The 26,159-nt window shown below is 42.6% G+C and overlaps 1 protein-coding gene across 1 annotated transcript; it reads right to left on the reverse strand.

Annotated features, from left to right (window-relative positions):
• Positions 1-5,412: 5,412 nt before the first annotated feature.
• SRGN (serglycin) lies at positions 5,413-13,926 on the reverse strand. Its single transcript, XM_040436843.1, has 3 exons — positions 13,721-13,926; positions 9,535-9,664; positions 5,413-5,797 (listed from the first exon to the last, which is right to left on the reverse strand). Exons 1-3 carry the CDS (start codon positions 13,800-13,802, stop codon positions 5,632-5,634), a joined length of 378 nt encoding a protein of 125 aa, XP_040292777.1. The 5' UTR covers positions 13,803-13,926; the 3' UTR covers positions 5,413-5,631.
• Positions 13,927-26,159: the final 12,233 nt, after the last annotated feature.

Below are 26,159 nucleotides of genomic sequence, written 5' to 3' on the forward strand. Positions count from 1 at the left end.
AGGGGGGTAATCAATGACAGGGGGGTGATCAGGGAGTCTATATGGGGTGATCACCACAGTCATTGATCACGCCCCTGTAAGGCTTCATTCAGACGTCCGGATGCGTTTTGCGGATCCGATCCATCTATCAGTGGATCCGTAAAAATCATGCGGACGTCTGAATGGAGCTTTACAGGGGGTTGATCAATGACAGGGGGGTAATCAATGACAGGGGGGTGATCAGGGAGTCTATATGGGGTGATCAGGGGTGATTAGGGGTGATCAGGGGCTAATAAGGGGTTAATAAGTGACGGGGGGGGGGTGTAGTGTAGTGTAGTGGTGCTTGGTGCTACTTTACTGAGCTACCTGTGTCCTCTGGTGGTCGATCCAAACAAAGGGGACCACCAGAGGACCAGGTAGCAGGTATATTAGACGCTGTTATAAAAACAGCGTCTAATATACCTGTTAGGGGTTAAAAAAAACACATCTCCAGCCTGCCAGCGAACGATCGCCGCTGGCAGGCTGGAGATCAACTCTCTTACCTTCCGTTCCTGTGAGCGCGCGCGCCTGTGTGCGCGCGTTCACAGGAAATCTCGCGTCTCGCGAGATGACGCGTATATGCGTGACTGTGCGCAGGGCTGCCACCTCCGGAACGCGATCCTGCGTTAGGCGGTCCGGAGGTGGATAACATTCAATATATCCTACTCACAGGGCTGCTGTTATATCGTAATGCAGGCCGGTCGGGCAGACGAGCGGCAGAGTGACTGACTGACGTCACGTGCCTGCCCGGCCTACTTTATGAATGAAGCAGGCGGCGCAGGCACGTGACGTCAGTCACTCTGCCGCTCGTCTGCCCGGCCGGCCTGCATTACGATATAACAGTAGCCCTGTGAGTAGGATATATTGAATGTTATACTACAGAGGGGGCAGCATGAATCATTATTAATTGAATTACACATTTTATAACTGTACTGGAGCTGGGGGCCGGAGCACAATGAACGTACCGGCCCCCAGCTCCTCCTCCCAATCCCTCCCCGCTGATACATCGCAGCCTGCGATGCTGGAGCATGGCAGGCTGCGATGTTAAAAGGGGGCGGAACGCCGTTCCGCCAGAAAAAAAGCCCTGCTAATTACTATGTATAAATATATCAGGGGTCAGTACAGAGATCTATCCCATAATCTATTTATCCCCAGGACGGTGACTGTGACGAGGGGACATCCTCTGCGTCTGGAGGAAAGAAGGTTTGTACACAAACATAGAAGAGGATTCTTTACGGTAAGAGCAGTGAGACTATGGAACTCTCTGCCTGAGGAGGTGGTGATGGTGAGTACAATAAAGGAATTCAAGAGGGGCCTGGATGTATTTCTGGAGCGTAATAATATTACAGGCTATAGCTACTAGAGAGGGGTCGTTGATCCAGGGAGTTATTCTGATTGGAGTCGGGAAGGAATTCTTTCCCCCTTAAGTGGGAAAATTGGCTTCTACCTCACAGTTTTTTTTTGCCTTCCTCTGGATCAACTTGCAGGATAACAGGCCGAACTGGATGGACAAATGTCTTTTTTCGGCCTTATATACTATGTTACTATGCCCTAATAAAACTGGCTAAAAAGCAATTAGGTAACAAGGCAGCAAATAAACATCCCATGTAGTTGCTGACTTATGTACTTTTTTTTAGCTTACAACTGGAATGTTTCGAGAGTTAAAGCTGTGACATCCAACTATTCATCAGTGCAGGATTTTAGAGTGTGTTCTGCCCACAGTATGTTGTTTCCTCTTTTCATTCTGAATCATGGCTGGTGAATCAGGGAATTCATTGTGTTTGCTGAGGCAGAACATATACCGCTATATACCGATATCATCCATTGATGATGGCTCCGCCATTTTGGTGGCAGGTTTTCCAGGCAAATAGAAGGGAGGAGGCTTTGTTTTCTCTTCTACTCTTTTTTATGACCCTTGGAACTACTCCCCACCCCCATGTTTGCTAACAGCACAGTTCCTCTTATTAGCAAATACAAGGTGCCACTGCAGAGAGCAGCACTCTGGAGGAGCCGACGTATCTACGGCCATTGGTTTTAGCATAATTCTCCATTTCCGGCTGGATTCTTCCATTGCCTATAACAGCTGATTATAGGACTATATATGTAATGACTGGGCTCCACGTATCACTATAGGGCTGTATATAAAATGATGGTGCTCCATATTTGACTATAGACCTACGCATAAAATTTGGGAAGCTCTGTTCTATTGTCTTAAAGGGTCATCCTATTTTATTTCTGCATTGGCCTTACCACTATTATGGTTATGGCTGCTGCATTGCTGACCCTGCCTACTTGTGTTGGCTCCACCTACTGTTCCCCCTGATACCAGGTTTAGTTAGTTTTTTTCGAGGTCCTCTTTAAGTTCCCAATCTGGAAGGGGTTGTTCAAAGTGAAATAACTTTTAATAAGGGCAGGTGTTGGTGCAAAAGAAAAGCAAAATAATTACCAGGTTTCTGCTTTGGTGGCCTCTGAAAAATGAATGGTTTTCTGCTAATGGGCAGTTAGCTTTGACAGATCTCCTCCTTTTTGTTTCAATTCCTCATAATTTATATGATTTCAATCATTTCATGTAAGCGAGTGTAAAAGTAGCCTCAGTCAAACAAGTGATGTTCCCATCCATACACTCTTCAAGTGTAAAACGGACGGCACAATGGCCAATTCACATGTACAGTTTTCTTTTGGTCTATGCAGAGAAAATGACAGCTTGCACTACGTTGGCTAGATTCTTGTGCTAGACTCGTACATTCATGTCAATGGGTCCACACACAAAAAAAAGACATGACATGGGCGTTCAGTTTTTCACGGAAGAAGGAAAAGAAACGAAAGCAGTATTTTTTATTTTTGATGGACATGAAAAACAAATGTGCGTGCCGCCTCCCCATACAGCTGGCCGCCGGAGGTGCCGGGTGTCGGACCCCGCCAATCTGATATTGATGACCTATCCTGAGGATAGGTTATCAATATTAAAGGGGTTATCCAACATCATACAACAGCTCCCCCCCCCCCCATGTGCCGGGCCCCTCAGAGGGAATATATTTACCCGAGAATATGCTTTTTACAGTATTCTTAGCCGTTGTAAAATTATATCAAAGCAATGGTGAGAATGAAAGGGGAAAACATGGTTGGGGGGTTTCATAAAGGTTGTAATGGATAGAAGGAGCGGTAGGCACATACTGTATATATTGTAACACCATGGCAGTATAGACTTGCCCTCAGGAACGATAATACATTTTTTACAGCATCTGGCACACAGACACTGAGATCCTAGGTGGCACAAAATTGTAAACCAGTGAAAGTTCTAATGATAGTTTCCTTTTTCTATCCTCCGGCCAAGTTTACTTACTGATGTAATATCATACCACGCATAGAATTAAAGCCCAATAATGCAAATGCATTAAAATGTACATTCAGGAAAAAATCCTGAAACTGCAAAGTTACTGCTGACACAGCCCAAAAATTGTGCATAAAAATAAATGCAGCCACACGGCCGCCCCCATTCTGAGTATTCCTTCCCACTGCACAGACGGCCAGTAACACTCCCACCATCTGTAAAAGGAGGCCATATGTGTAATTTATGCTGTAATAGATCACACGGGTATGTTCTAGAGGAACCCAAGGTCCTCTATATGAGGGCATCTTAGAGATATCATAAAGGGGTTGTCTGCTTGTGGGACCCACAAAGCGTTGAAATAAGAGCAGCGAGGTTTTCTTTATTTTTTTTATTTTTTTGCGGAGTTTAAAAAAAAAAGTTATTTCTCTTTAAACCTATTAAAGGGGTTATCCGGGAGATAATATTGATGATCTATCCTCAGTTGGGGGTCCGAGTCCTGGCTTCCCCACCAATCAGCTGTTTCAGGAAGCTGCGGCACTCACCAGAGCTCTGGTATGAGTGGCAGCCTACCGGTGTCCTACATCGTATAGTGGCTGTGCTTGGTATTGCAGTTCAGCCACATTCAACAGGGCCATGTGAACGATGTACGGTGACAGTACAGAGATCTTGCTGATGATCTTCAGTCTGAAACCAACAAGAGGACCTCTGCTGTCTAGAGGAAAGAAGGTTTCATCAACATGGACAGGGGTTCTTTACTGTAAGAGCAGGGAGACTCTGTGCCAAAAAAGGTTGTGATGGCTGATGTTGCAGGTTATGGGTACTAGATTCCTGGAGATGGGACGATATTCCAGAAGTGGACTCTGATTGCCATATTTGTAGTCAGTAAAATATGGGGCAATTGGCATTCATCACTTAGTTTTTGCCTTTCTGTGGATCAACATTGTAGCCTTCTAAACTAAACTTGATAGACCTGTGTCTTTTTCCAACCTTATCAACTATGTAACTAGGTTAACAGAATCCAGCAATGAGTGTAAGTGACCACTGCTTAAAGGGAATTTTTTGTAAAAATTAATTAGAAAGTTGATATATCTGCAATAACATCACTACTTGGCCAGTTAAAAAACAAAAACTCCTGTAAGACGCAGTAACCTTACTCTGGGCCAATACGTGACGTCACTCTCAGAGTAGACTTGTTGACTAGAAGGTAATGATTTACAAAAAGCCCTGCCTTAGGGAGCATTCATGCTGCCGCGAAGCCCATCTGTGTGCTTCCGGGACCATGCGGCCGTGCCGCAAAAGATAGGACTTCCTATTTTTCCCGCCCGTGTCTGTGTTTTGCCGATCTGCAGTTTGCAGTCCGCCAAACCGACATGGACATGTGAATACACCCTTTTAGACTGTTAAAGGAAATGTATCATCAGAAAATGACCTATTGTTTAATTCACGTTTTTATGTTTAACATATTTTTTAAGAATTTTTGGTGATGTCATTTTTAATTTTTTATGTCTGTACAGGTCACTTTAATGCAGTTATCTGCTTATCTATACACAGAGGTAATATCATTACAGGCAGGATTAGAATGATAGATAAGACCGGATCCTCCATTCACAATAGGTGATTGTCAGAGCTTATCTATTCTTTTCTTGTACAATGACCTCTGTACAGGTCACAGAGCATGCCTAGAAAACTCTCCCTTAGAAGTCAATAAGGTCACCTTCAGACCATTGTGTCTATGGCCCATGGGGCTGCCGTAAAGCTATTTTATTAATGCTGTGTAAATGCTGTTAAGAACAGCTCAGGCAAGATGGCCGCCCCCTTATGTTCAGTAAGTAGAATGAATAAATCTGCAATCAGAAAATAAATAGAAATTAGAAAAAAAATGGGTTACTATCTGGTTTTAACTGGCAGAAACATTTTTGTTGACACATTTCCTTTAAGAATTCTGCATATTGTATCTTATCGGCAGCATGTAAAATCTCCAGTAGAGGGTGCTATAGAGTTCCTCCACGATTTTGATTGCTTTTGACAGTTAAAGTATTACTTTTTTTTAAAAATAATTTTGCATGCATATTTTTTTTAATTTTCAGAAATCACATCACAAAGTTGGCTAGAGCGGAAGTCAAGCATACATTTTAATGTAACAAGATAAAATCAACTGTAAAGGTTTGAAATTGTTTTAAACCAGACATTAAAGAAAACAACTGAAGGCAGTTATAAGTAGGAACCAATAAGATTTCCAGCTTCCCATTCCATATGCCTTTAAGTAGGATGTTCATCTGCAGCTAAATAATAAGATTTTCCTCATAAAACTGTTGCTTGGAATTCTTTATCTCGTTAGAATATTCAGCATATTCACTTGCAGACCCAGGGTCTTCTCCAGAAAAAGGGCTGTTTCCTGATCCAAGATCTTCTGCAGAAAATGGAACATAGGTCTGGACCTTCTTGGATCTAAAATAAATTGTGAAATAGTCACGTGACTTTCATCCGTGGTTTACTTCTAACCACTGTAACTGAAAAGTAGTGAAAAGTTGTTTTGAAGGGGAAATCCCGCTAAGGAAAGTTTTGGTTTCTTACTGAAAATATGGCTTGGCAAAGTAACTACAAATATATGATGTTTCTGACTGCAGTTAGAATACTGAACATTCATTCATTTCAGAAAGGGACCAACATTAACTAAGGTTTGATGTTTTTGAGGTTCATTCAGATGATTGATGTTCACATCCAAGTGAGTGTAGAATGGACATCACCTGGACTGAACACTGACCCATTATAGTCAATTAGCCAATTCAAATGTGCAGTTTTCTGCATGGACCACCATTACTGCAGCGCACGCCATTTAGCTCTGATTTTCCCTCAAGACTCATCCAAAATGGAACACACATGGACAACAAATATATGTAAAAAATGTTTCGTCGGTGTGTGTGGACATTTTGGAGATTGCTTGTCTGAATGTGGCTTAAATGGTCAATAACTTTGCATAAATCAATTGTACAAGCCACCATAAGAAACTTTGTAATATACCTAATCAGAGAAAAATGTCTAGTTTTCCTGTTATCAGCTGTTTACCTATCCCCTTCCTAAATGTTTTTCTATTTTAAAATTCTCTTGAAGTCTTCCAGGACAGAGAAGCTTACTGAAGATTCAGATTACACATGTCAATACAAGTCTATGGAGAGGGGATGGGGGAGGAACAAGCAAACCTTGGGTGAGACAGGACTCCATAAGAGACTGCAGCTAAATAAGAAGTTTATATCTCAGGACAAGTGCTTTATCCACAACCATACAGGTCAGTACTACTGTGTAATGTCATCCATGATCTTGGGGCTGCTTCTAGGTGAGGGGCTGCTTCTAGGTGAGTAAGGGAAGGTTAGGAAGCAGATTATCCTCTACTTTCTGTGTGTAGTGAATGGAAGCTAGTCTCCACCCACTAGATCTGGGAGAGCTGAAAAACTAGACATTCAGCATGCTAAACTGGAAAACTGCTAAACAAAATGCCAGATACGAGTCATATAGTGGCCAGAAACAGTGTTATTCCTCATGTTCACCCAGTACTATTGATTAATGCAAAGTTTGTTGAAAGGTGAGGTCCGCTTTAAGTATTTAATTTTACATACTACTTGGAAATAAAACTATGACCAGTGTGGGTTTGAACTCTTGGACCTCCGTTGATCCCAAGATGCCCCTTAGGCCTTTTCCTTGCAAAGGAACACTGCACTGGGAACCGCAACAGAGCTATGCTCAGCTCCTCCTGCTCTATAATGTACCGATTTACATGGTGTCAGGTCCCCTTTAAGAATATAAATTACTCTAAGGCTGGAACTACACAGTGACACCTGGCTAACCATGCCACAGCTGCCATATTCACATCCTTCAACGTTCTTCATATTCCCTTTTTTATAGCCTTCAAATATCTCTTCTCTAATATCATCTTGATATCCTTCAACGCACTGTCTGCCTTTACAGTTATCTCTGTAAATTTCCCATTGTCATAGAAACTATCTTGACTTATCTCCCTCATCTAACTGTCCTCCATCACATCTCACTTATCTCCTCAGTATAGTAATCTATATAACTGCTCTTCTAGAAGTGTATTACCACCGAGCATACCCGGCTTCTGAGCAGCGTATAAATGTAGCTGGTTCCTACAGCGCCCTGAACATTGTAGGCTTAGGTTAAGCCCAGGAGAGGCAGTTCTGTTAGTGTTAGGTACCCGTCTGCGGAAGCCACCTTGACGCCTGGTAGATGGGCCCGACACACGTTTGATCAAAAATGTGCGCAAAGAGCTTCTATTTTTTCATTTATAGTAGGTATAATACCACTTTAATTTAGTATAATCCCTATTTCCCAGTTTTATTGTTTGTATGTGAAATGTTGTGCTGCCATATCTGTTTTTGTTTGCTTCCTGCATGCTAGCTCTATGGATGTGCACCTGTGACTATGAATGTGCTAGTCTAAATTTTCTTGTAGTATATAATATATACTACATTGTGGACTCCAGAGAGAAAACACAAATGGGGTAATTAATCAAACTGGTGTAAAGTAGAACTGGCTTAGTTGTCCATAGTAACAAATCACAGCCGACCTTTCACTTTTGACAGCTCCTTTGGAAAATGAAAGGTGGAATCTGATCGGTTGCTATGGGCAACTAGGCCAGTTCTACTTTACACCAGTTTGATAAATGACCCCAAAAGTACATTTATAAAAAAAAGTCAGACACGGCAGTAAAAGAGCTCAGCCATGGTTCATGTGGGATAATGAATTTGGTGCATCTTTACAAACTTGTTTAAGGCTGCATTCACACGACCGTATCTGTTCTGTGGTCCGCAAATTGCGGATCCGAAAAATACAGATGTGGCCCATGTGCATCCCGTGGGCCCCACTGAAAAAATGCCTATTCTTGTCTGCAAAATAGACAAGAATAGGAAATATTCTTTAAAGGGGTTTTCCGGGATTTTAATATTGATGACCTATCCTCAGCATAGGTCATAATTATCAGATCGGCGGTGGTCCGACACTCAGCAACCCCGCTGATCAGCTGGTTGAAGAGAGGGCTGCGCTCCGTGCAAGCACAGCCTTCCCTATTTTGTTTACCTGCGCGCCGTCGACATTCAAGTGTATAGGAACGATCCCTCCCATAGAAGTGAATGGGACGGCTTGTGACTACACCTGCTCACCACTGCAATGTCAACGGCGAGCAGGTAAACAATAAAGGGAAGGCTGCGCTCACACAGAGCGCGGCCTTCTCTTCAACCAGCTGATCAGCCAGGGTGTCGGACCCCGCCGATCTGATATTGATGACCATCAATATTAAAATCGTGAAAAACCCCTTTAATTTGTGGATTGGCCTCACAGATGTTGACAGCACATGAATGACATTGTGGCCCCATAGAAATGAATGGGTCCGCATGCAATCCTCAAATAATATGGAACGGACGCGGACTCAAAATACAGTGAATGCACCCTAAAGTATACCTAAACTTTCAGATAAACCTTATTAAAACCTAAATGTGATGTAAATAATTTTTATAATATACTTTCATTTTATTTTTTTACTTTTCCTTCTAAAATAGGCACCTGAAGTTCCGGTGCCTTTCACGTTCTGCAGTCCGTACACTCGTACACTGCTGACATGTCAGCAATGCCCTCCTTTCCACATAGGTACAAGCTTTTAGCAGCGGTCAGCAGCACATCGTTCCTCCTGCGTGTGCCCGCTCTGCTAAAGCCTGACCTAGCACATCTAGGCCAGGCTTTAGGAGGGCAGCTCTTGTACAGGCAGGAGAAATGATCTGTGCTCCTCCCTGTCCAGCCCTAGTGAAATACCAGCGGTGTACGAGTGTGCGGATTGCAAACCACGATAGGCGCCTGAATTTCAGGTGTCTATTTCACAAGGAAAAGTAAAAAAAAAAAATATATATTAAATTATTAAGGTACATTACAAAAATGATTCACATCATATTTAGAATATGATTTAGTAAAGTTTATCTAAAAGTTTACATACACTTTACCTTTACACCATCTATTATTTAGCTTAAAAAGTAGTGGCAACATGTTGCCGCACGTTTGGCGCAGAGTGTCACAAACTAAGCCACGCTCCCTTCCTGTTTAACCACGTACACTTGTCTAAGGCACTCGTGGTTCATTTTCATTAATCTGTCCCATATTTACAAAGTTACAAAGGCACTTACATTGGACTGCGATCAATTACATTACTTTCTTGGGCTTGATCAAAAATTGCTTGTTCTTGAAGACAACCTATGTCATTATCTTCTGGTGTGCAACGAATCCTTTGGTATTCTTCTGTCCTTGTAGGGAAACCTGGAGGAGATTCAACAGGACTATGTCATTAAGAGTATTTTCCCTTGGGAATGTTCAGGATGAAGTCTTGACTGTGTATCTATTACACCCTGTTTCTTTCTGTGAGTGCTATTGTAACTTGGGTGAGATAAAATACACTTTTGTTAAAGGGGTTTTCCAGAAGTTTAATATTCATGGCCTATCAACAGGAGAGGTTATCAACATCTGAAAGTTGGGGGTCTGACTCCTGGCTCCGTCGCCAATCAGCTGTTTGAAGAGGTTGCTGTGCTCCGGGTGAGTGCTGTCGCTTCCTCACAGCTTAACGAGCACAGCGCCGTACATTGCATAGTGGCTGTATTTGGTATTGCAGCCTAGGCCCATTCACTCGAATGGGACTCAGCTGCAAATAGGTCATGTAACTGTTTCACATGGTGTCACTGGCCTAGGAAGAGGCTTCAGCGTTCCCTGAAACACGTGACCTCTCCTAAAGCTAACTGGAGGGGGTGGCAGGAGTAGAACCCTCACCAATCACATACTGATGACTTATTCTAAGGATAAGTCATTAATATTGTACTCCCGGAAACCCCCTTTAAGGTGCTGCTCACACAGATGGTTTTACCTTAGAATTGTGGAGTGGACAGCTGCGGCAAATTTTTGCCGAAAGCATCCTTTCTGCCTCCTATTCATTTCATGGGACATGTTCCTTCTCAGGGCGGCCACGGCTTTAAGCTACGGCTCCACAATCAAAATTAGTGGGAAGCAGCCGCTGGTGGGTTTTCGGCAAAATTTCAACTCCGCTCCAAAATTCTGAGGGAAAACCTGCCATGTGAACAGCCCCTAATTGTATAATTAATATGTGTTCTATATACAGCATTTTTGTATGAAACCAAAAGAAAAGGGGTTGGTACCGTGTTGGTGCCAGTAGTGAGAAGTCTTGATGCTCTCAAAAAGAGAAACAATATAAAAGATTGGAATTTGATATCTTTTAAAGGCTAACTAAAATAATTGATGTTAGAAGGCAAGCTTTCCGGACTCTGAGGTCCCTTCTTCAAGTCCAGACTAACAATTTGCAATCCAGATGGGTGTTACCAGATGGTGGTGTGTGCATGTACAGTATTCAATCAGTGCTGCCAGTATCAGACTGTGCAGGTACACCCCCCCCCCCCCCAACTGGTAACTGGTATTCTCAGAAGGTCCCCTTTAGATTGGTTCTCCAAGAATTATTTCAAATAGCAACCTGCCCTGGAAGATTAGCAGGAGTGGTTGCCCTCACATGCAGAGCAGCTTACAATAGATGGTATTGATGTGATCCTGCCTATTATATGCCATCATGGCTGAGCAGCCTGACAGGAAAGCTCGCCAATATGTCGTTTATGTAGAGATAAGTGAATCAATTCTAACAAATTGATTAGTCTCATCAGCAGCACTTCTGCAGGTGAAAAAACGCCCATCTGCCACTAGATTGACAGGGCCGGACATGTAGCTTGGCCCTGACAATTTCATGCCTGCACAGGCGCTGCAGTTCCGAGGTCAAAATAGAGCCTCTGTCCCTGCACTTCTACTCAGAGCAGCGGCGCAGGCAGGAAATTGTCAGGGCCGGGCTACATGTCCAGCCCTGTCAACCTAGTGGCAGGTGGCCCTTTTTTTCACCTGCGGAAGCATACCCTCCCAGGTGAAGAAGTGATGCTGATGAGACGAATCGATTTGTTAGAACTGATTCGCTCATCTCTACATAAACTACATATTGGTGAGTTTTCCTGTCAGGCTGCTCAGCCATTCTGACATATCATAGGCAGGATCACATCATTACCATCTCATCTATTGTAGAGCAGTGTAGTGAGGTACAGTAACCCCCTAGACTGCTCTGCAAGTGAAGAAAACCAATCCTGCCCACATTCTAGGACAAGTAGCTGGCAGCTATTTGAAATTATTCTTAGAGAACCCCTTTTAGGTGCTCATATGAGCTCAACTGCTGCTTGACCAACAGATATTCTCCTGGACTCCCCAATAAACATGCATGCTTCACCTACAAGCCTGCTCATGTCCTCAATGGAGGAAGAGAAAGAGGCCAATCATTATTTTTCCCGACATCTGCCATTGTGGGAGAGTTGAGATGCCCCCATAGATACAGCCTCTAACCACTGCTGCAGAATTTTTTATATTTCTTAGTTTGTAGTTTTTTTTTTGTTGTCACAGGGCTACAAACAATGACGTCCTCATTTATATAAGTACAATCTTTACAAAGAGTATATTCCATTTACCTATGCAGTGACTGGCCTTTAGCGTCTAGTGTGATTAGGGATCTGATTCCCTGGTTTTATGATCCTGTATCACTCGTGAATGTCTGATTGGCCCTTGTGTGGCCCCTGCCTGTTTGTCTGGCGTCATGTACTGAAGCAGCATCCTGTCTCACTGACATCATCATGCGACTAGACCCCTGTATCTGGATTTGGTTACCTCTTTATTTGGCATGCAGCTATCTATTCTTTTAATCTTACTTCTTAGAAGCTACAGTACAGACCAAAAGTTTGGACACACCTTCTCATTCAAAGAGTTTTCTTTATTTTCATGACTATGAAAATTTCTGATTCACACTGAAGGCATCAAAACTATGAATTAACACATGTGGAATTATATACATAACAAACAAGTGTGAAACAACTGAAAATATGTCATATTCTAGGTTCTTCAAAGTAGCCACCTTTTGCTTTGATTACTGCTTTGCACACTCTTGGCATTCTCTTGATGAGCTTCAAGAGGTAGTCCCCATGAAGTGTGAAAGTAGCTTAATCTGCTGCGTGAAAGAGTGCCAAGCCCTGCTCCCGACAGCAGAGACACGGAGCATTAACATGATTGTGCAGCGGTCTTCTTGCTTCAAGTCACGGTAACCGCGCCCCCTTCCCTGCCCCTTCGCTGTGACCGACAGCGCTTATACAGAGAATTCGGCAAAGCCAGCCGAACTGCCGGCTGTCAGTCACAGCAAAGGGGCAGGGAAGGGGGCGTGGTTATCTGGACTTGAACCAAGGAGGCTGCTGCCCCCTTGACTTCAAGCATGACTAGAGAAGCGCGCCGGCAGGGGATAAAAGAACGTTTTCTGAGCTTTAGCCGCATCTGCCTTCAGGAAGAAAATTATCGTCGGAAACACGCTGCTGGCCACTGTCAGGTACTGCTGGCGGCTTGGGATGGTTTTTGGAGGTGACAGGTTCCCTTTAATGCTCTGTGTCTCTGCTGTCCGGAACGGGGCTTGGCACTCTTTCACGCAGCGGATTCCACGCACGGGATCCGCCCGTGTGAAAGAGCCCTAAGTGTATGTCCCCAGTATACCGTATTTTTCAAACTCAGGGCAGCCTCCTATAATGTATGTGCGCTATTAGAGGTTTAAAAGACCATCCCAAAAACCATAATAAATTGAATTATTGATAAGATTATAGCCAGGAAAAAAAAAAAAAAGAACTGTTGCCATATTGACTATATTTTGCACTAAAGCCGCCCCGGCATTGGATGGGATTTCGCCCTCCTTCTACTCATTCTTTTTGGCTTTCCAATATCATTCTGCATTCTGTTTACTGGAATAAAATACATGGAATTTTTTTCAAACAGATATAAAAAGCCCCAATTTTAAAGCGCTGCGGAATATGTTGGCGCTATATAAATAAAGATTATCATTATTTTTATATAGAAATTAGAAAAAGAAGATTACACAATAAATACTGCTCTCTCCAATGTTGTCCCTTGGACCTGATAAGGTTATTTTAAATGTGTAAAGGTGGTGGCAAAATCGACATAATGGCTATTAACATGTGTGATTACTGAAATGTTTTGGCAAAGATTCTGGCAAAATCATTGTTTATGTCAAGAATAAACTATTACCTTGGTCATTTTGTGCCTTCTTAATTTTGTAAAAGGTAAAAAATGTAAGTTATCCCATTCTTACCAATAAACTGCTATAGATCCCCAGTTAAACATGACATACAGTCAGAGATTTCATCATTCCTAACCTATAAACGTTACATTACCTCCAGTACATTGTATATAATACCCACACTCCTGGAGTGAAAAAGTGATGAAATAGTTTACCTTGTACAAGGCTTCCAGCAACGAGGAGAACGCAGAACGAGAGAAACATTTTCTTGCTGTTGAAAAACAGAAGTTCCATCATCGTCAAGAATTCTTCACAGCTTCAAGATGAGATCTCTGAATACGAGTAGCTAGATAGTTCCCCAGCTACTAAAGGTTTCCGACTAAAACCACTAAGACCAACCCCAAATTTGTCATAGCTTCCTGCCCAAATGTTAAAACACAAGTGAACTTACGGTGACAAATTCTGCGGAAATAGGTGGTGAGAGAGAAACACGAGACATCATGTTCTCATGGAATATTTAGACATTTGCAGATATTTGTATTTGATTGCTTCTAGTGGTTTCAGTTCTGGAAAGAGAAATGTTGTGAAATAAAGTAAAACAAGCTGAAGTAGATCAAACCATGAAATGGTTCCAATTTACTGTAGAAAAGAGCACAAAGAATATTTTCTTTTCAGAAGTGGAGATTAGAACATTTCTGTCTTACATCACACTGCAAGATTTAAAAAACACATTGACAATGTGATTACCGGTAAAGGTGACAGTAGTGAATAGACTAACAGCTTGATCCCTCAACTTATTTAAAGGGGTTGTCCACTTTCTTGTCACTGTTCATCAATGTGTGTCAGATGACTATATGACGCTTGCAACAATCGCCTTTGTTAATATTCTGAGCCATTTTCTGTATTTCATAAGGTATGCCCCCTTATTGGGCAAGTTTTTTGTGCTGTCCACAGGGAGGTCCTGTCCATAAGATGGCTGCTGATGGAGGGTCATGTGACCAGGCAAATCACCTCCATGTGATGTGATAGTTAGGTCTCTGTCTGAGGTTGTAGCTCAGGAACATCAGGTTCATTTTCCATAATGGAGTGAAGACCTTGCATGAGTGTACAAGAATATGGCATGCAATCACTTTTTTTTTAAATAAGTACCTAGCAAAACAATCTGATATACTAGAAAAAGCAAAGATTTTTCTTATATACCTGTAAGGGACACAGCAATAACCATTACATCTACTGAGTGTAGTTAACATTTTATTCCAATGACAGACATTTATGGCATATCTAAACTATATATATCCATCTCTGAGGTCGGACCTCAGAGCGCCATCTATATCCGACAGGCCGAAGGACTGCCACTAGTCAAAGTACTTTGCTACAATAGCTTCTCTAGGCTTCTCTTGAAAGCAGGGGCGTAGCTAAAGGCTCATGGGCCCGGGTGCAAGAGTTCAGCTTGGGCCCCCTTTCCCTCAGAGCTTTGTGGCCAGGGGAAGGGAAGCACATAGCCTAGTGCTGCCTGAGGCAGAAATTGAAACGGCACCCCCCCCCCCCCCCCATTCCAAATTCTTGACCTAACCCCTTCCCTCCAGTCAGAGGTATAACTTGAACAGCATGCACTTTCTATAATACTGGTGTCTTCAAATGCGGCACAAGGGTCTTTGGGCCCCCTCAGGCTCCTGGGCCCGGTAGCGACTGCTACCTCTGCACTGCCATTGACTATAACTGACCGATTTGGTCTCAGCTGAGAAACCAAGTACTGACAATGAAGAAACTCACACCACAGTCCCATTCAAATCAAATGAATAGTAAACCATGTAATGTAAAGGAGCTCCGGACCACCCCTCTATGATTTCCATATTATTAGTCTGGCGGCCCAAGTCCATGACTGTTCTCCTTTGGTAAACAGGCGTGGTCGTTGCTCCACTCACCCTGTGTATATTGGGACTAGTGCTCAATGAACTTGTCCTGCCATTAATATTGACAATCTATCATCAGGATAGGTTATCACTATCAGATCGGAGGGGTTCTGTAACCCGGCAAACCCACCAAGCAGCTGGAGATGAGGAGGCAGCACTACATGCGAGCTCTGCTTCCTGGTCTTTGCACTACGCCTCGTCTCCTGTGGAGCAGCGGCGTAGTGTAATTACAAGTACTTGTTCCATTCACATGCACTTCCAGACTCCTGCTGATCTGATATTGATGACCTATCCTGAGGATAGATCATCAATATTAACGGCTGGACAACCTCTTTAGAGCATTGCTAGAGTTAATCCTTCCCTCTTGCTCCCTGTCCTGCTGCTGACTAAGGTACTGATCAGCCTTCCTATTTATCTGGGCTGTCGTTCCACCTTCTTGCCTGAGCTTTGAGGTTTTCTAGTGTCTAGTAACCAGCAAAGGTGTGATCTCTTGTCTGACTACCCATGTACCGTACCTTGCTTGACTACTGATTCTTCTCCTTGCCACCTGCCTATCTGAAATACGCACATATTCAGCTGCCCTTAGGGTGTGTTCAGACTACACCTTTTGCCTGATCCCTTGGTGCTTTGCACCAGTGTCTCTGACCCCCATAGGTTAGCTGCCAACTACATCAGGACTACTGCAGGAGATAGTGGCCTGGTTGGTTCCCTGCAGCAAAGTCCAGATCCCTGTTGAGGGGTTAAAGGGTGAATACCAGGAAACTGCAGGGATAATGCCCTGAGGTTTAGCCCAAAGGCAAACTGGTTAGTTTATTCCATTACACATATGTCCTAAAACAGCATATTGACAGGCATTGTCCTGATGGGACAACCGCTGTAATAAATAAGTAGACTATAGAAAAGCTGTGAAATCCAGTAGTATTGACCGTGAAGTTTGGTGGAATTAGAAAAATGTTCTCTATGGGGTGATTTATTAAAACTGGTGTAAATGAAAGCTGGAATCTAATTGGTTGCTATTAGCAAACTAAGCCAGTTTTCCTTTACACCAGTTTTGATAAATTTCCCCTATGTGTGTTTTTCTGTCTGTAAAAATCTGAGAAACCAAACAGAACCTACAAAAGACGAGGAGTATAAAACGTGATGTATATGGTGACCTAATTGGAACTGAGCCCATATACCAGCTCTGATAGGGCAGAAATACTTCCCGTTATACTACACAAATATATTTTTACTTTTACAGTTCTCAAAGTAAGAAGTGGAGTATATACAGATATAATAATGGGGTTGTCTCACAAGCGATGGATCAACAGGAGTTTGTATGCATGATTTTTCACAATTATTTTTGAAGCCACTGAACATTCTTAAAGGGGTTGTCCACTTTCTAGTTACTGTTGATCAGATGTGTAGTAAGATAACTATATGACACTTACCAATATAGTGTAGATATTCAGAGGCATGTTCCATATTTCATGTATGCCTCCTTGTTGGCCAAGTCTTATGTGATGCCTAAACGGAGCCCTGTCCATGGGATGGCCGCCGTTGACCAGACACATCACTCAGCTGCCATCTGCACTTGCATCATTAGGAGTTTAATGCAGATGCAGTGTATGAAAATGGAGGAGGTTGAGTGATGTGTCTGGTCACATGACCCTCCATCAGCGGCCATCTTATGGACAGGACCTCAATGCAGACAGAACAGAAGATTTGCCCAAAAAAGGGACACGGCTTATGTGAAAGTGAAATAGAAAATCAACAAAGGCTATATTAGTAAGTGCTACATAGTCATCTTTCAAACACTTTGATCAACAGTAACCAGAAAGTGGTCAACTCTATTGAGTCAAACATCTCGACTTGTTCTTATTGCATATTTTACATTCTTTACACAAGTGTGCTACAGACATGGCGGTGACGTTTGTTGTGTGCTGGAAATATTTTTCATATTGGCAAGCTGGTGCCTGAATCTATCAATCTCAACACAGCAGAGCCGTTGACAATAATTCACTAGAGGAAGCAAAAGCAAGAGATTAGAAACATGCAAACTGACCACTTCCTCCACGTCTAAGCAGAAAGATGATGCAGCAGTGCCTCACAGCCAAGATCTCTACCTGATAATGAGCCTCCCTACCTATTACCTTTATCTATCAATTGATTAAAGATTTAAGGGCTCCTTCCCACAGAAATTTGCTATGGCAATTTTAGCCACTAACAAATGCCATAGAAACTACTTGCATGTTCTGCATACTGCATTTGGTTTTTAGACATTTTTAGTGACTTTTTTTTTTCAGCCTTATTTTCTTCCCAGTAGAGAAAGGGATGAAAAAATGCCTGGAAAAAATGCAAATGCTTTAAAATGCTGTGTATAAAAAAAATGCTAAACATCTACGAATTACAAAAAAACAGCACTAGCAAAAAATACTTGCATGTCCTGCATTTCATAATTCTGAGACTTTAATTAACATCTGGAGCTGGTGTTTTTTCAGCAAAAAACGCACTAAAATCCATGGGCCAGATTTATCATGACTCTGACGGCTCACTCCACTTTCACATATGGCTAAAGTCAGTTTTAGCCAAGTCAGATTTATGATTGGCCCTTTAAGACTGTAATAAATGTGGTCTGACGGTAGCAGTTTATCCGTCAGTAAGCAGCTTTACAAAAGTCGCACGTCTTTACAAAAAAGTCGCATGTTCTATTAAAAAGTCTCATAAGATAAGCATGGTCCTCGCTGGAGTGAAATTGCGCATTTTTTTTGCGACTTTTTAAATAGTCCGAATAGTAAATCTGTCTAGAGATTCATTTACATAAGAAAACACGCCCACTTTCAGAAAACTGGCGAGCATAGTGCAGAGCAGAAAAAAGTGGCAAATTTTTGCGCAGATTTAGCGATTGCGCAAAAATCTGCAACTTTTCCACTCCATTATTCTGACTTGAGCTAATGATAAATCTGGCCCCATATATATATATATATATATATATATATATATATATATATAAAAAAAAAACACCTAAAAATGTACTGAAAACTGCCACTAAAACCTAAGTGTGAATCTGCCCATCAAAGAGGATCTGGCAGCTCTACTGTAGAAACTTTTGTATCCCCCCTGAGATTTTGAAGCATCCTCTCTTAGACATTCTGTGCTGTGCCATTTATCTGCTATTCTTCCTGGAAATACTGTATGCCCGAAAGCAGGGTATCACCATTCCCTTCTACAGTAGGGTATGTACCTACACAGCTAAGAAAAGAAGCTCAAAGATTTATTTTATAAGGAGTACAAGCAGGGCCGGGATGAGCTATTTCGGAGCCCTAGGTGGAGCAAGCAAATTGTCCTCATCAGTAATAGTGCCCCCAATAGTGATAAATCTCCCCAAGAGTTCCCCGATTAGTAGCAATGCCCTCCATTTTGTGCCCAGTAATAATAATAATAATGCCTGTAGTCATAATGCTACCCCAGTGCCCCCAATATTTATAATGCCCCTCCTGCAGTGTCTCCTGTAGATCTAATGCCCCCTTGCAGTTATAACTCCCTGTAGTGCCTGTACATATATATATATGATTGTGGTACAATGTGTGATCAGAATACTGTGACGGGTGACACCACTGCACTAGGGTTGATTAAGGGAGATGAAGAGAGGGCAAATAGAGAGGAGGGGCAACAACTGGCAGACTCTTGTCTTCTTTATAATCTGACTCTAAGGCTGGGTTCACACCTGAGCGTTTTACAGCGCGTTCCTACGCGCTGTAAAACGCTCAACAGGCAAGAACCAATGATTCCCTATGGGCATGGTTCTCACCTGAGCGTTTTACAGCGCGTACGAACGCGCTGTAAAACGCCCTACGCCGCAAGAAGTACAGGAGCTTCTTTGGGGCGTAATGTCGCGCGTTCCCGTACATAGACTTTTCGGGAACGCGCGACAATGGGCATCTGCTTGTTTCTGGAGCCGCGTATGTAAACGCATAGGGAGCGCAACAGAGTACGCTCAGGTGTGAACCCAGCGTCAATGTGAAAACCAAAGAGCTGATTGTGGATTTCAGGAAAGGATAGATCTTGTTCTCCGCTTTATATTGATGGAGTTGTGGTTGAAAGGGCGTCCAGTTTTAAGCTTCTAGGCATGCATATTGCAGAAGATCTTAGAAGGGGTTTCCGAGACAATATAATTGATTGCCTATCTTCAGGACAGGTCATCATTATCTGATCAGTGGGGGTCCGACGGAAATACATTTAGTCACAATACTCTCAAGGGTACGATAAAAAGCAACCAGTATTTCACAATATAATTGAGCCTTCTTCAAAGATCTCATAAGATAAAGCCTCTGCTGTGCCTTCTAAATAAGGATGAACAATTAATCGGCCACTTAAAGGGGTTTTCCGAGATTTTACGACTGATGACCTATCCTCTGGTAGATATAAGTATCTGATCGGCAGGGGGTGGGGATACCTGGGACCCCCGCCGATCAGCTATTTGAGAAGGCTTTGAGCTTCTGTGAGCCCCACGGCCCCTAGGCCAGTAATGACACGTTCATCGGTCACATGGCCTAGGCGCAGCTCAGCCCCATAGAAGTGAATTGGGCCGAGCTGTGATACTAAGCACAGCCACTATACAATGTACGGCGCTGTGCTTGGTAAGCTGCGAGAAGGGAGCAGCGCCCACAGGAGCAACGCAGCCTTCTCAAAACAGCTGATCGACGGGAGTCTCGGGTGTTGGATCCCCACCGATCAGAGGATAGGTCATCAGTAGTAAAATCTCGGAAAACCCCTTTAAAGTGGTCGATTAATTGTTCATCCTTATTTAGGAAGGCACAGCAGAGGCTTTATCTTAGGAGATCTTTGAAGAAGGCTCAATTATATTGTGAAATACTGGTTGCTTTTTATCGTAGCACCATTGAGAGTATTGTGACTCATTGTATTTCCGTTTGGTACGGCAACTGTTCTGCGTCTGACTACAAAGCTCTTCAGGGGGTTGTTAAATCTGCGCAGCAGATTATTGCCGTGCAATTGGCCTCATGTGAAAGCATCTATTTGTCACTCTGTTTGAGTCGGGTGAGAAGAATCCTGGAAGATGATTCTCACACGGGTCACAAATTTGACTCCACAATCTTTTTCCCCGAATCGGAGGTGATCTTAAACTCAGAGATTAATTTTCAGATGTAATATTTAGTATTTATTTATTTGTATATATAATACATTGTATGTTGGTGTAATTGATGCTGTGTTTCATTGGCACTGTACTTGGGCCCTTTACATGGGACAAAGCATCCCCTCCCGAATCACTGGTGGAGGAGACAGCTGCTAATACATGCAGCGATCTCCTCCAGAGTATGGGGAGGAGTGATCGTTAATGCCATTGCCCTTCCCCATACTGACTCGCTGTTTCCTGGCAGCAGATCAGGTTTACAAAGCACAATCTGCTGCTGATTTTTGTGTGGGCACAAATGATCGAATTACCCGATGAACGAGCGTTTTGCTTGTTTATCGTGTAATCAGCGGTGCATTTACACAGCCAGATAATCGCTAACGTTCCTGTCACATACCATAGTTTCTTAGTGCATGTAAAAAATCACAAATCTTTATAATTATTTGAGATCAGGTGGCACACATAAAGACATATGAAAAATCAAATGTATTGTATTCTAATGTACAGGCATAAATAAATTGACCTCATTGATGAACCCAAAGAACTAAGCTTTTGGGAAATAGCAAAATTACCGGGAAACGATGATGAAATTCTTGTATTTACAAAAACCAACGCCCTATAAAGTGGGTGCTAGAACATCATATCGCAGGGTCAACAGACTTAAAACACTTGAAGGGAACCTGTCATCAACTTTATGCTGACTGTACTAAGGGCAGCATAAATTAGTGACATAAATGCTGAGCGGTGTGCCATTCATGAGCTAAAAGTAAGTGGTTGCCGAGAACCAACATCATAATCATTGCAGCCCAGGCCTGGAAAAGAGTCAAATCTACCTGAGAAGAGTCCTGGTTATTCCTAATCTCCTGCTCTCTCACCATCTGCTGATGATTGGCAGTTCTCTCCTAGAGAGATGGGGAGAAAACTCGGTAGAAGACTGTCAGTCATCAGCAGATGGGCAGGGAGAGCAGGAATTCCTGAATAACCATTACTCTTCTCAGGTGGCCGTGACTCTTTTCCAGGCCCAGTCTGCAAGGATTGTGATGTTAGTTCTCAGCAACCACTTACTTTTAGCTGATGTGTGACACACCACTGAAATCACCATTTCTGTCACTACTTTATACTGGCCTCAGTACGGTCAGCATAAAGTTGATGACAGGTTCCCTTTAATTCTCAGAATTGTGAAACAGTTTCAATTGCTCTGAGATACACTGTAAAATGGGACTCAAATTTGAGGGTCTATTATACTCCTAGCATTGAGGGTCCATTCACACGCCCGCAAAAGGGGTCCGCATCCGTTCCGCAATTTTGCGGAACGGGTGCAGACCCATTAATTTTCAATGGGGCCGGAATGTGCTGTCCGCATCCGCATTTGCGGATACCCACTTTTCCGCATCCGTGCTTCCGTTTCCGCAAAAAAAATAGAACATATCCTATTCTTGTCCGCAATTGCGGACAAGATTAGGCATTTTCTATTATAGTGACGACGATGTGCGGTCCGCAAATTGCGGAATGCACATTGCCAGTGTCCGTGTTTTGCGGATCCACAAAACACTTACGGACGTGTGAATGGACCCTAAGAGACTACAGCCTGCATTAGGTGTCCTGTTATTTGCTCCCTTACATTATATAATAAAACATTTTGTATGCGATTTTTTTTTTTTTTTACTTTTGTAACCCATGTACCTTTTCTATGAAACCTTAAAGGGGTTATCCTCTTTTTTATATTGATGTTCCTATGAGCGCTCCCTTCTTTTTTAATCTGCTCGCCATTGCAACTGCAGCGCTGAGCAGTGTAATTACAACTATGGCATCCCCATTTACTTCAATGGGACAGCTCCCTCATATTCACGTGAACAGGAAGAAGCCGTCCCATTGAAGTGAATGGGGACGGTGGAGCTGTAATTGTACTGCTCAGCGCTGCAGTTGCGACAGCGAGCAGGTAAAGAGAGAAGAGAAGGCAGTGCTCGTACACACGCTCTTCAAACAGCTGGTCGGCTGAGGTACCAGGAGTCGCCCCCCCCCCCCCCCGATCTAATATACAGTACAGACCAAAAGTTTGGACACACCTTCTCATTCAAAGAGTTTTCTTTATTTCCATGACTATGAAAATTGTAGATTCACACTAAAGGCATCAAAACTATGAATTAACACATGTGGGATTATATACATAACAAACAAATGTGAAACAACTGAAAATATGTCATATTCTAGGTTCTTCAAAGTAGTCACCTTTTGCTTTGATTACTGCTTTGCACACTCTTGGCATTCTCTTGATGAGCTTCAAGAGGTAGTCCCCTGAAATGGTTTTCACTTCACAGGTGTGCCCTGTCAGGTTTAATAAGTGGGATTTCTTGCCTTATAAATGGGGTTGGGACCATCAGTTGCATTGAGGAGAAGTCAGGTGGATACACAGCTGATAGTCCTACTGAATAGACTGTTAGAATTTGTATTATGGCAAGAAAAAAGCAGCTAAGTAAAGAAAAACGAGTGGCCATCATTACTTTAAGAAATGAAGGTCAGTCAGTCAGCCGAAAAATTGGGAAAACTTTGAAAGTAAGGGCTATTTGACCATGAAGGAGAGTGATGGGGTGCTGTGCCAGATGACCTGGCCTCCACAGTCACCGGACCTGAACCCAATCAAGATGGTTTGGGGTGAGCTGGACCGCAGAGTGAAGGCAAAAGGGCCAACAAGTGCTAAGCATCTCTGGGAACTCCTTCAAGACTGTTGGGAGACCATTTCAGGGGACTACCTCTTGAAGCTCATCAAGAGAATGCCAAGAGTGTGCAAAGCAGTAATCAAAGCAAAAGGTGGCTACTTTGAAGAACCTAGAATATGACATATTTTCAGTTGTTTCACACTTGTTTGTTATGCATATAATTCCACATGTGTTAAGTCATAGTTTTGATGCCTTCATAGTCATGAAAATAAAGAAAACTCTATGAATGAGAAGGTGTGTCCAAACTTTTGGTCTGTACTGTATATATATATATATTTTTTTTTTCAAATTCTTTATTTTACATTTTGTACAGTTGTGGCCAAAAGTTTTGAGAATTACATAAATATTGGAAATTGGCTCATTGCTCCATATTCTTTGGTCCTGCCCTATCCTCACTGAGTACTGGAAAAACATCTTTCGACTTGTTTCTAACCTAATAAACCACAGGGTGGACCCTTGTCCAGAGTTGGCCTTGCTGTTCTTGGGGATTAATGAGATTCCCTCTCCCCACAGACAGATTACAGGTCATATTCTACTCAGCGCTAAACTGGTTATTACCAGACATTGGAAAAATCCAACTCCTCCTTCTGTTTCTGAAGTTATACAGGAGATAAATCAGACCTGTAGATACGAACACTCCTTACCCTCATCAATTATTCCTATTAAATTTAGGCAAGCGGCCTGGAGTGGATGGACCTGTAGTGCTCTCTATTCTTCCTAATATAGGTTGCCCTGATTGTCTGTTGAGACGACAAGATTGCGACCAGAAGCCCCCAAGTCTTTCCCTCTTGTTTTTTCCCCTCCCCCTTTTCCTTTCATCTGCTCTCACCCCTCTCCTCTCAGGTCTCATTGTACCTATTTGCTCTGTGGCCTTCCACACCTTCAAGTTATGATTTGTTTTGTTGGCGGTCACCAAATTAGTGACGGTGATGCCCTGTTTTATTGTTCAAAGCACTTCATGATGGCGCTGAATAAACAGACATTATGAAGATACTTCAGTGCTACATCTGCCTTATAATTAGAATGTATTATTACTATATCCAACTCGTTTACTATACCACTAGCGCATGTTATTACCAAGAATTGTGGCTGCGTCCACTAACTGCTAACATGTCTATATACTTCATATAAGTCATGTGGCTACGTCCACACCTATTGCTTTTGCATCCTTTGTTTTATAGTGCTGATAAAATAAAAAACTATTGAAACTAAAATATTGGAAATTGGCAAAGTTGCTGCTTAAGTTTTTATAATAGCAATTTGCATATACTCCAGAATGTTATGAAGAGTGATCAGATGAATTGCATAGTCCTTCTTTGCCATGAAAATTTAGTTAATCCCAAAAAAAAACTTTCCACTGCATTTCATTGCTGTCATTAAAGGACCTGCTGAGATCATTTCAGTAATCGTCTTGTTAACTCAGGTGAGAATGTTGACGAGCACAAGGCTGGAGATCATTATGTCAGGCTGATTGGGTTAAAATGGCAGACTTGACATGTTAAAAGGAGGGTGATGCTTTAAATCATTGTTCTTCCATTGTTAACCATGGTGACCTGCAAAGAAACGCGTGCAGCCATCATTGCGTTGCATAAAAATGGCTTCACAGGCAAGGATATTGTGGCTACTAAGATTGCACCTCAATCAACAATTTATAGGATCATCAAGAACTTCAAGGAAAGAGGTTCAATTCTTGTTAAGAAGGCTTCAGGGCGTCCAAGAAAGTCCAGCAAGCGCCAGGATCTTCTCCTAAAGAGGATTCAGCTGCGGGATTGGAGTGCCACCAGTGCAGAGCTTGCTCAGGAATGGCAGCAGGCAGGTGTGAGCGCATCTGCACGCACAGTGAGGCGAAGACTTTTGGAAGATGGCCTGGTGTCAAGAAGGGCAGCAAAGAAGCCACTTCTCTCCAAAAAAACCCATCAGGGACAGATTGATCTTCTGCAGAAAGTTTAGTGAATGGACTGCTGAGGACTGGGGCAAAGTCATATTCGCCGATGAAGCCTCTTTCCGATTGTTTGGGGCATCTGGAAAAAGGCTTGTCCGGAGAAGAAAAGGTGAGCGCTACCATCAGTCCTGTGTCATGCCAACAGTAAAGCATCCTGAGACCATTCATGTGTGCTTCTCATCCAAGGGAGTGGGTTCACTCACAATTTTGCCCAAAAACACAGCCATGAATAAAGAATGGTACCAAAACACCCTCCAACAGCAACTTCTTCCAACAATACAACAACAGTTTGGTGAAGAACAATGCATTTTCCAGCACGATGGAGCACCGTGCCATAAGGCAAAAGTGATAACTAAGTGGCTCGGGGACCAAAACGTTGACATTTTGGGTCCATGGCCTGGAAACTCCCCAGATCTTAATCCCATTGAGAACTTGTGGTCAATCCTCAAGAGGCGGGTGGACAAACAAAAACCCACTAATTCTGACAAACTCCAAGAAGTGATTATGAAAGAATGGGTTGCTATCAGTCAGGAATTGGCCCAGAAGTTGATTGAGAGCATGCCCAGTCGAATTGCAGAGGTCCTGAAAAAGAAGGGCCAACACTGCAAATACTGACTCTTTGCATAAATGTCATGTAATTGTCGATAAAAGCCTTTGAAATGTATGAAGTGCGTGTAATTATATTTCACTACATCACAGAAACAACTGAAACAAAGATCTAAAAGCAGTTTAGCAGCAAACTTTGTGAAAACTAATATTTGTGTCATTCTCAAAACTTTTGGCCACGACTGTACATTCCAAAAACATATAGACACAGTAAGCATGTGCCATGTCATACTTATAATAACCAATTCCCATTGTACTACAGGGAGTGCAGAATTATTAGGCAAGTTGTATTTTTGAGGATTCATTTTATTATTGAACAACAACCATGTTCTCAATGAACCCAAA

Source organism: Bufo bufo, chromosome 6 (genome assembly GCF_905171765.1).
Source record: "Bufo bufo chromosome 6, aBufBuf1.1, whole genome shotgun sequence".
NCBI lineage: Eukaryota > Metazoa > Chordata > Amphibia > Anura > Bufonidae > Bufo > Bufo bufo.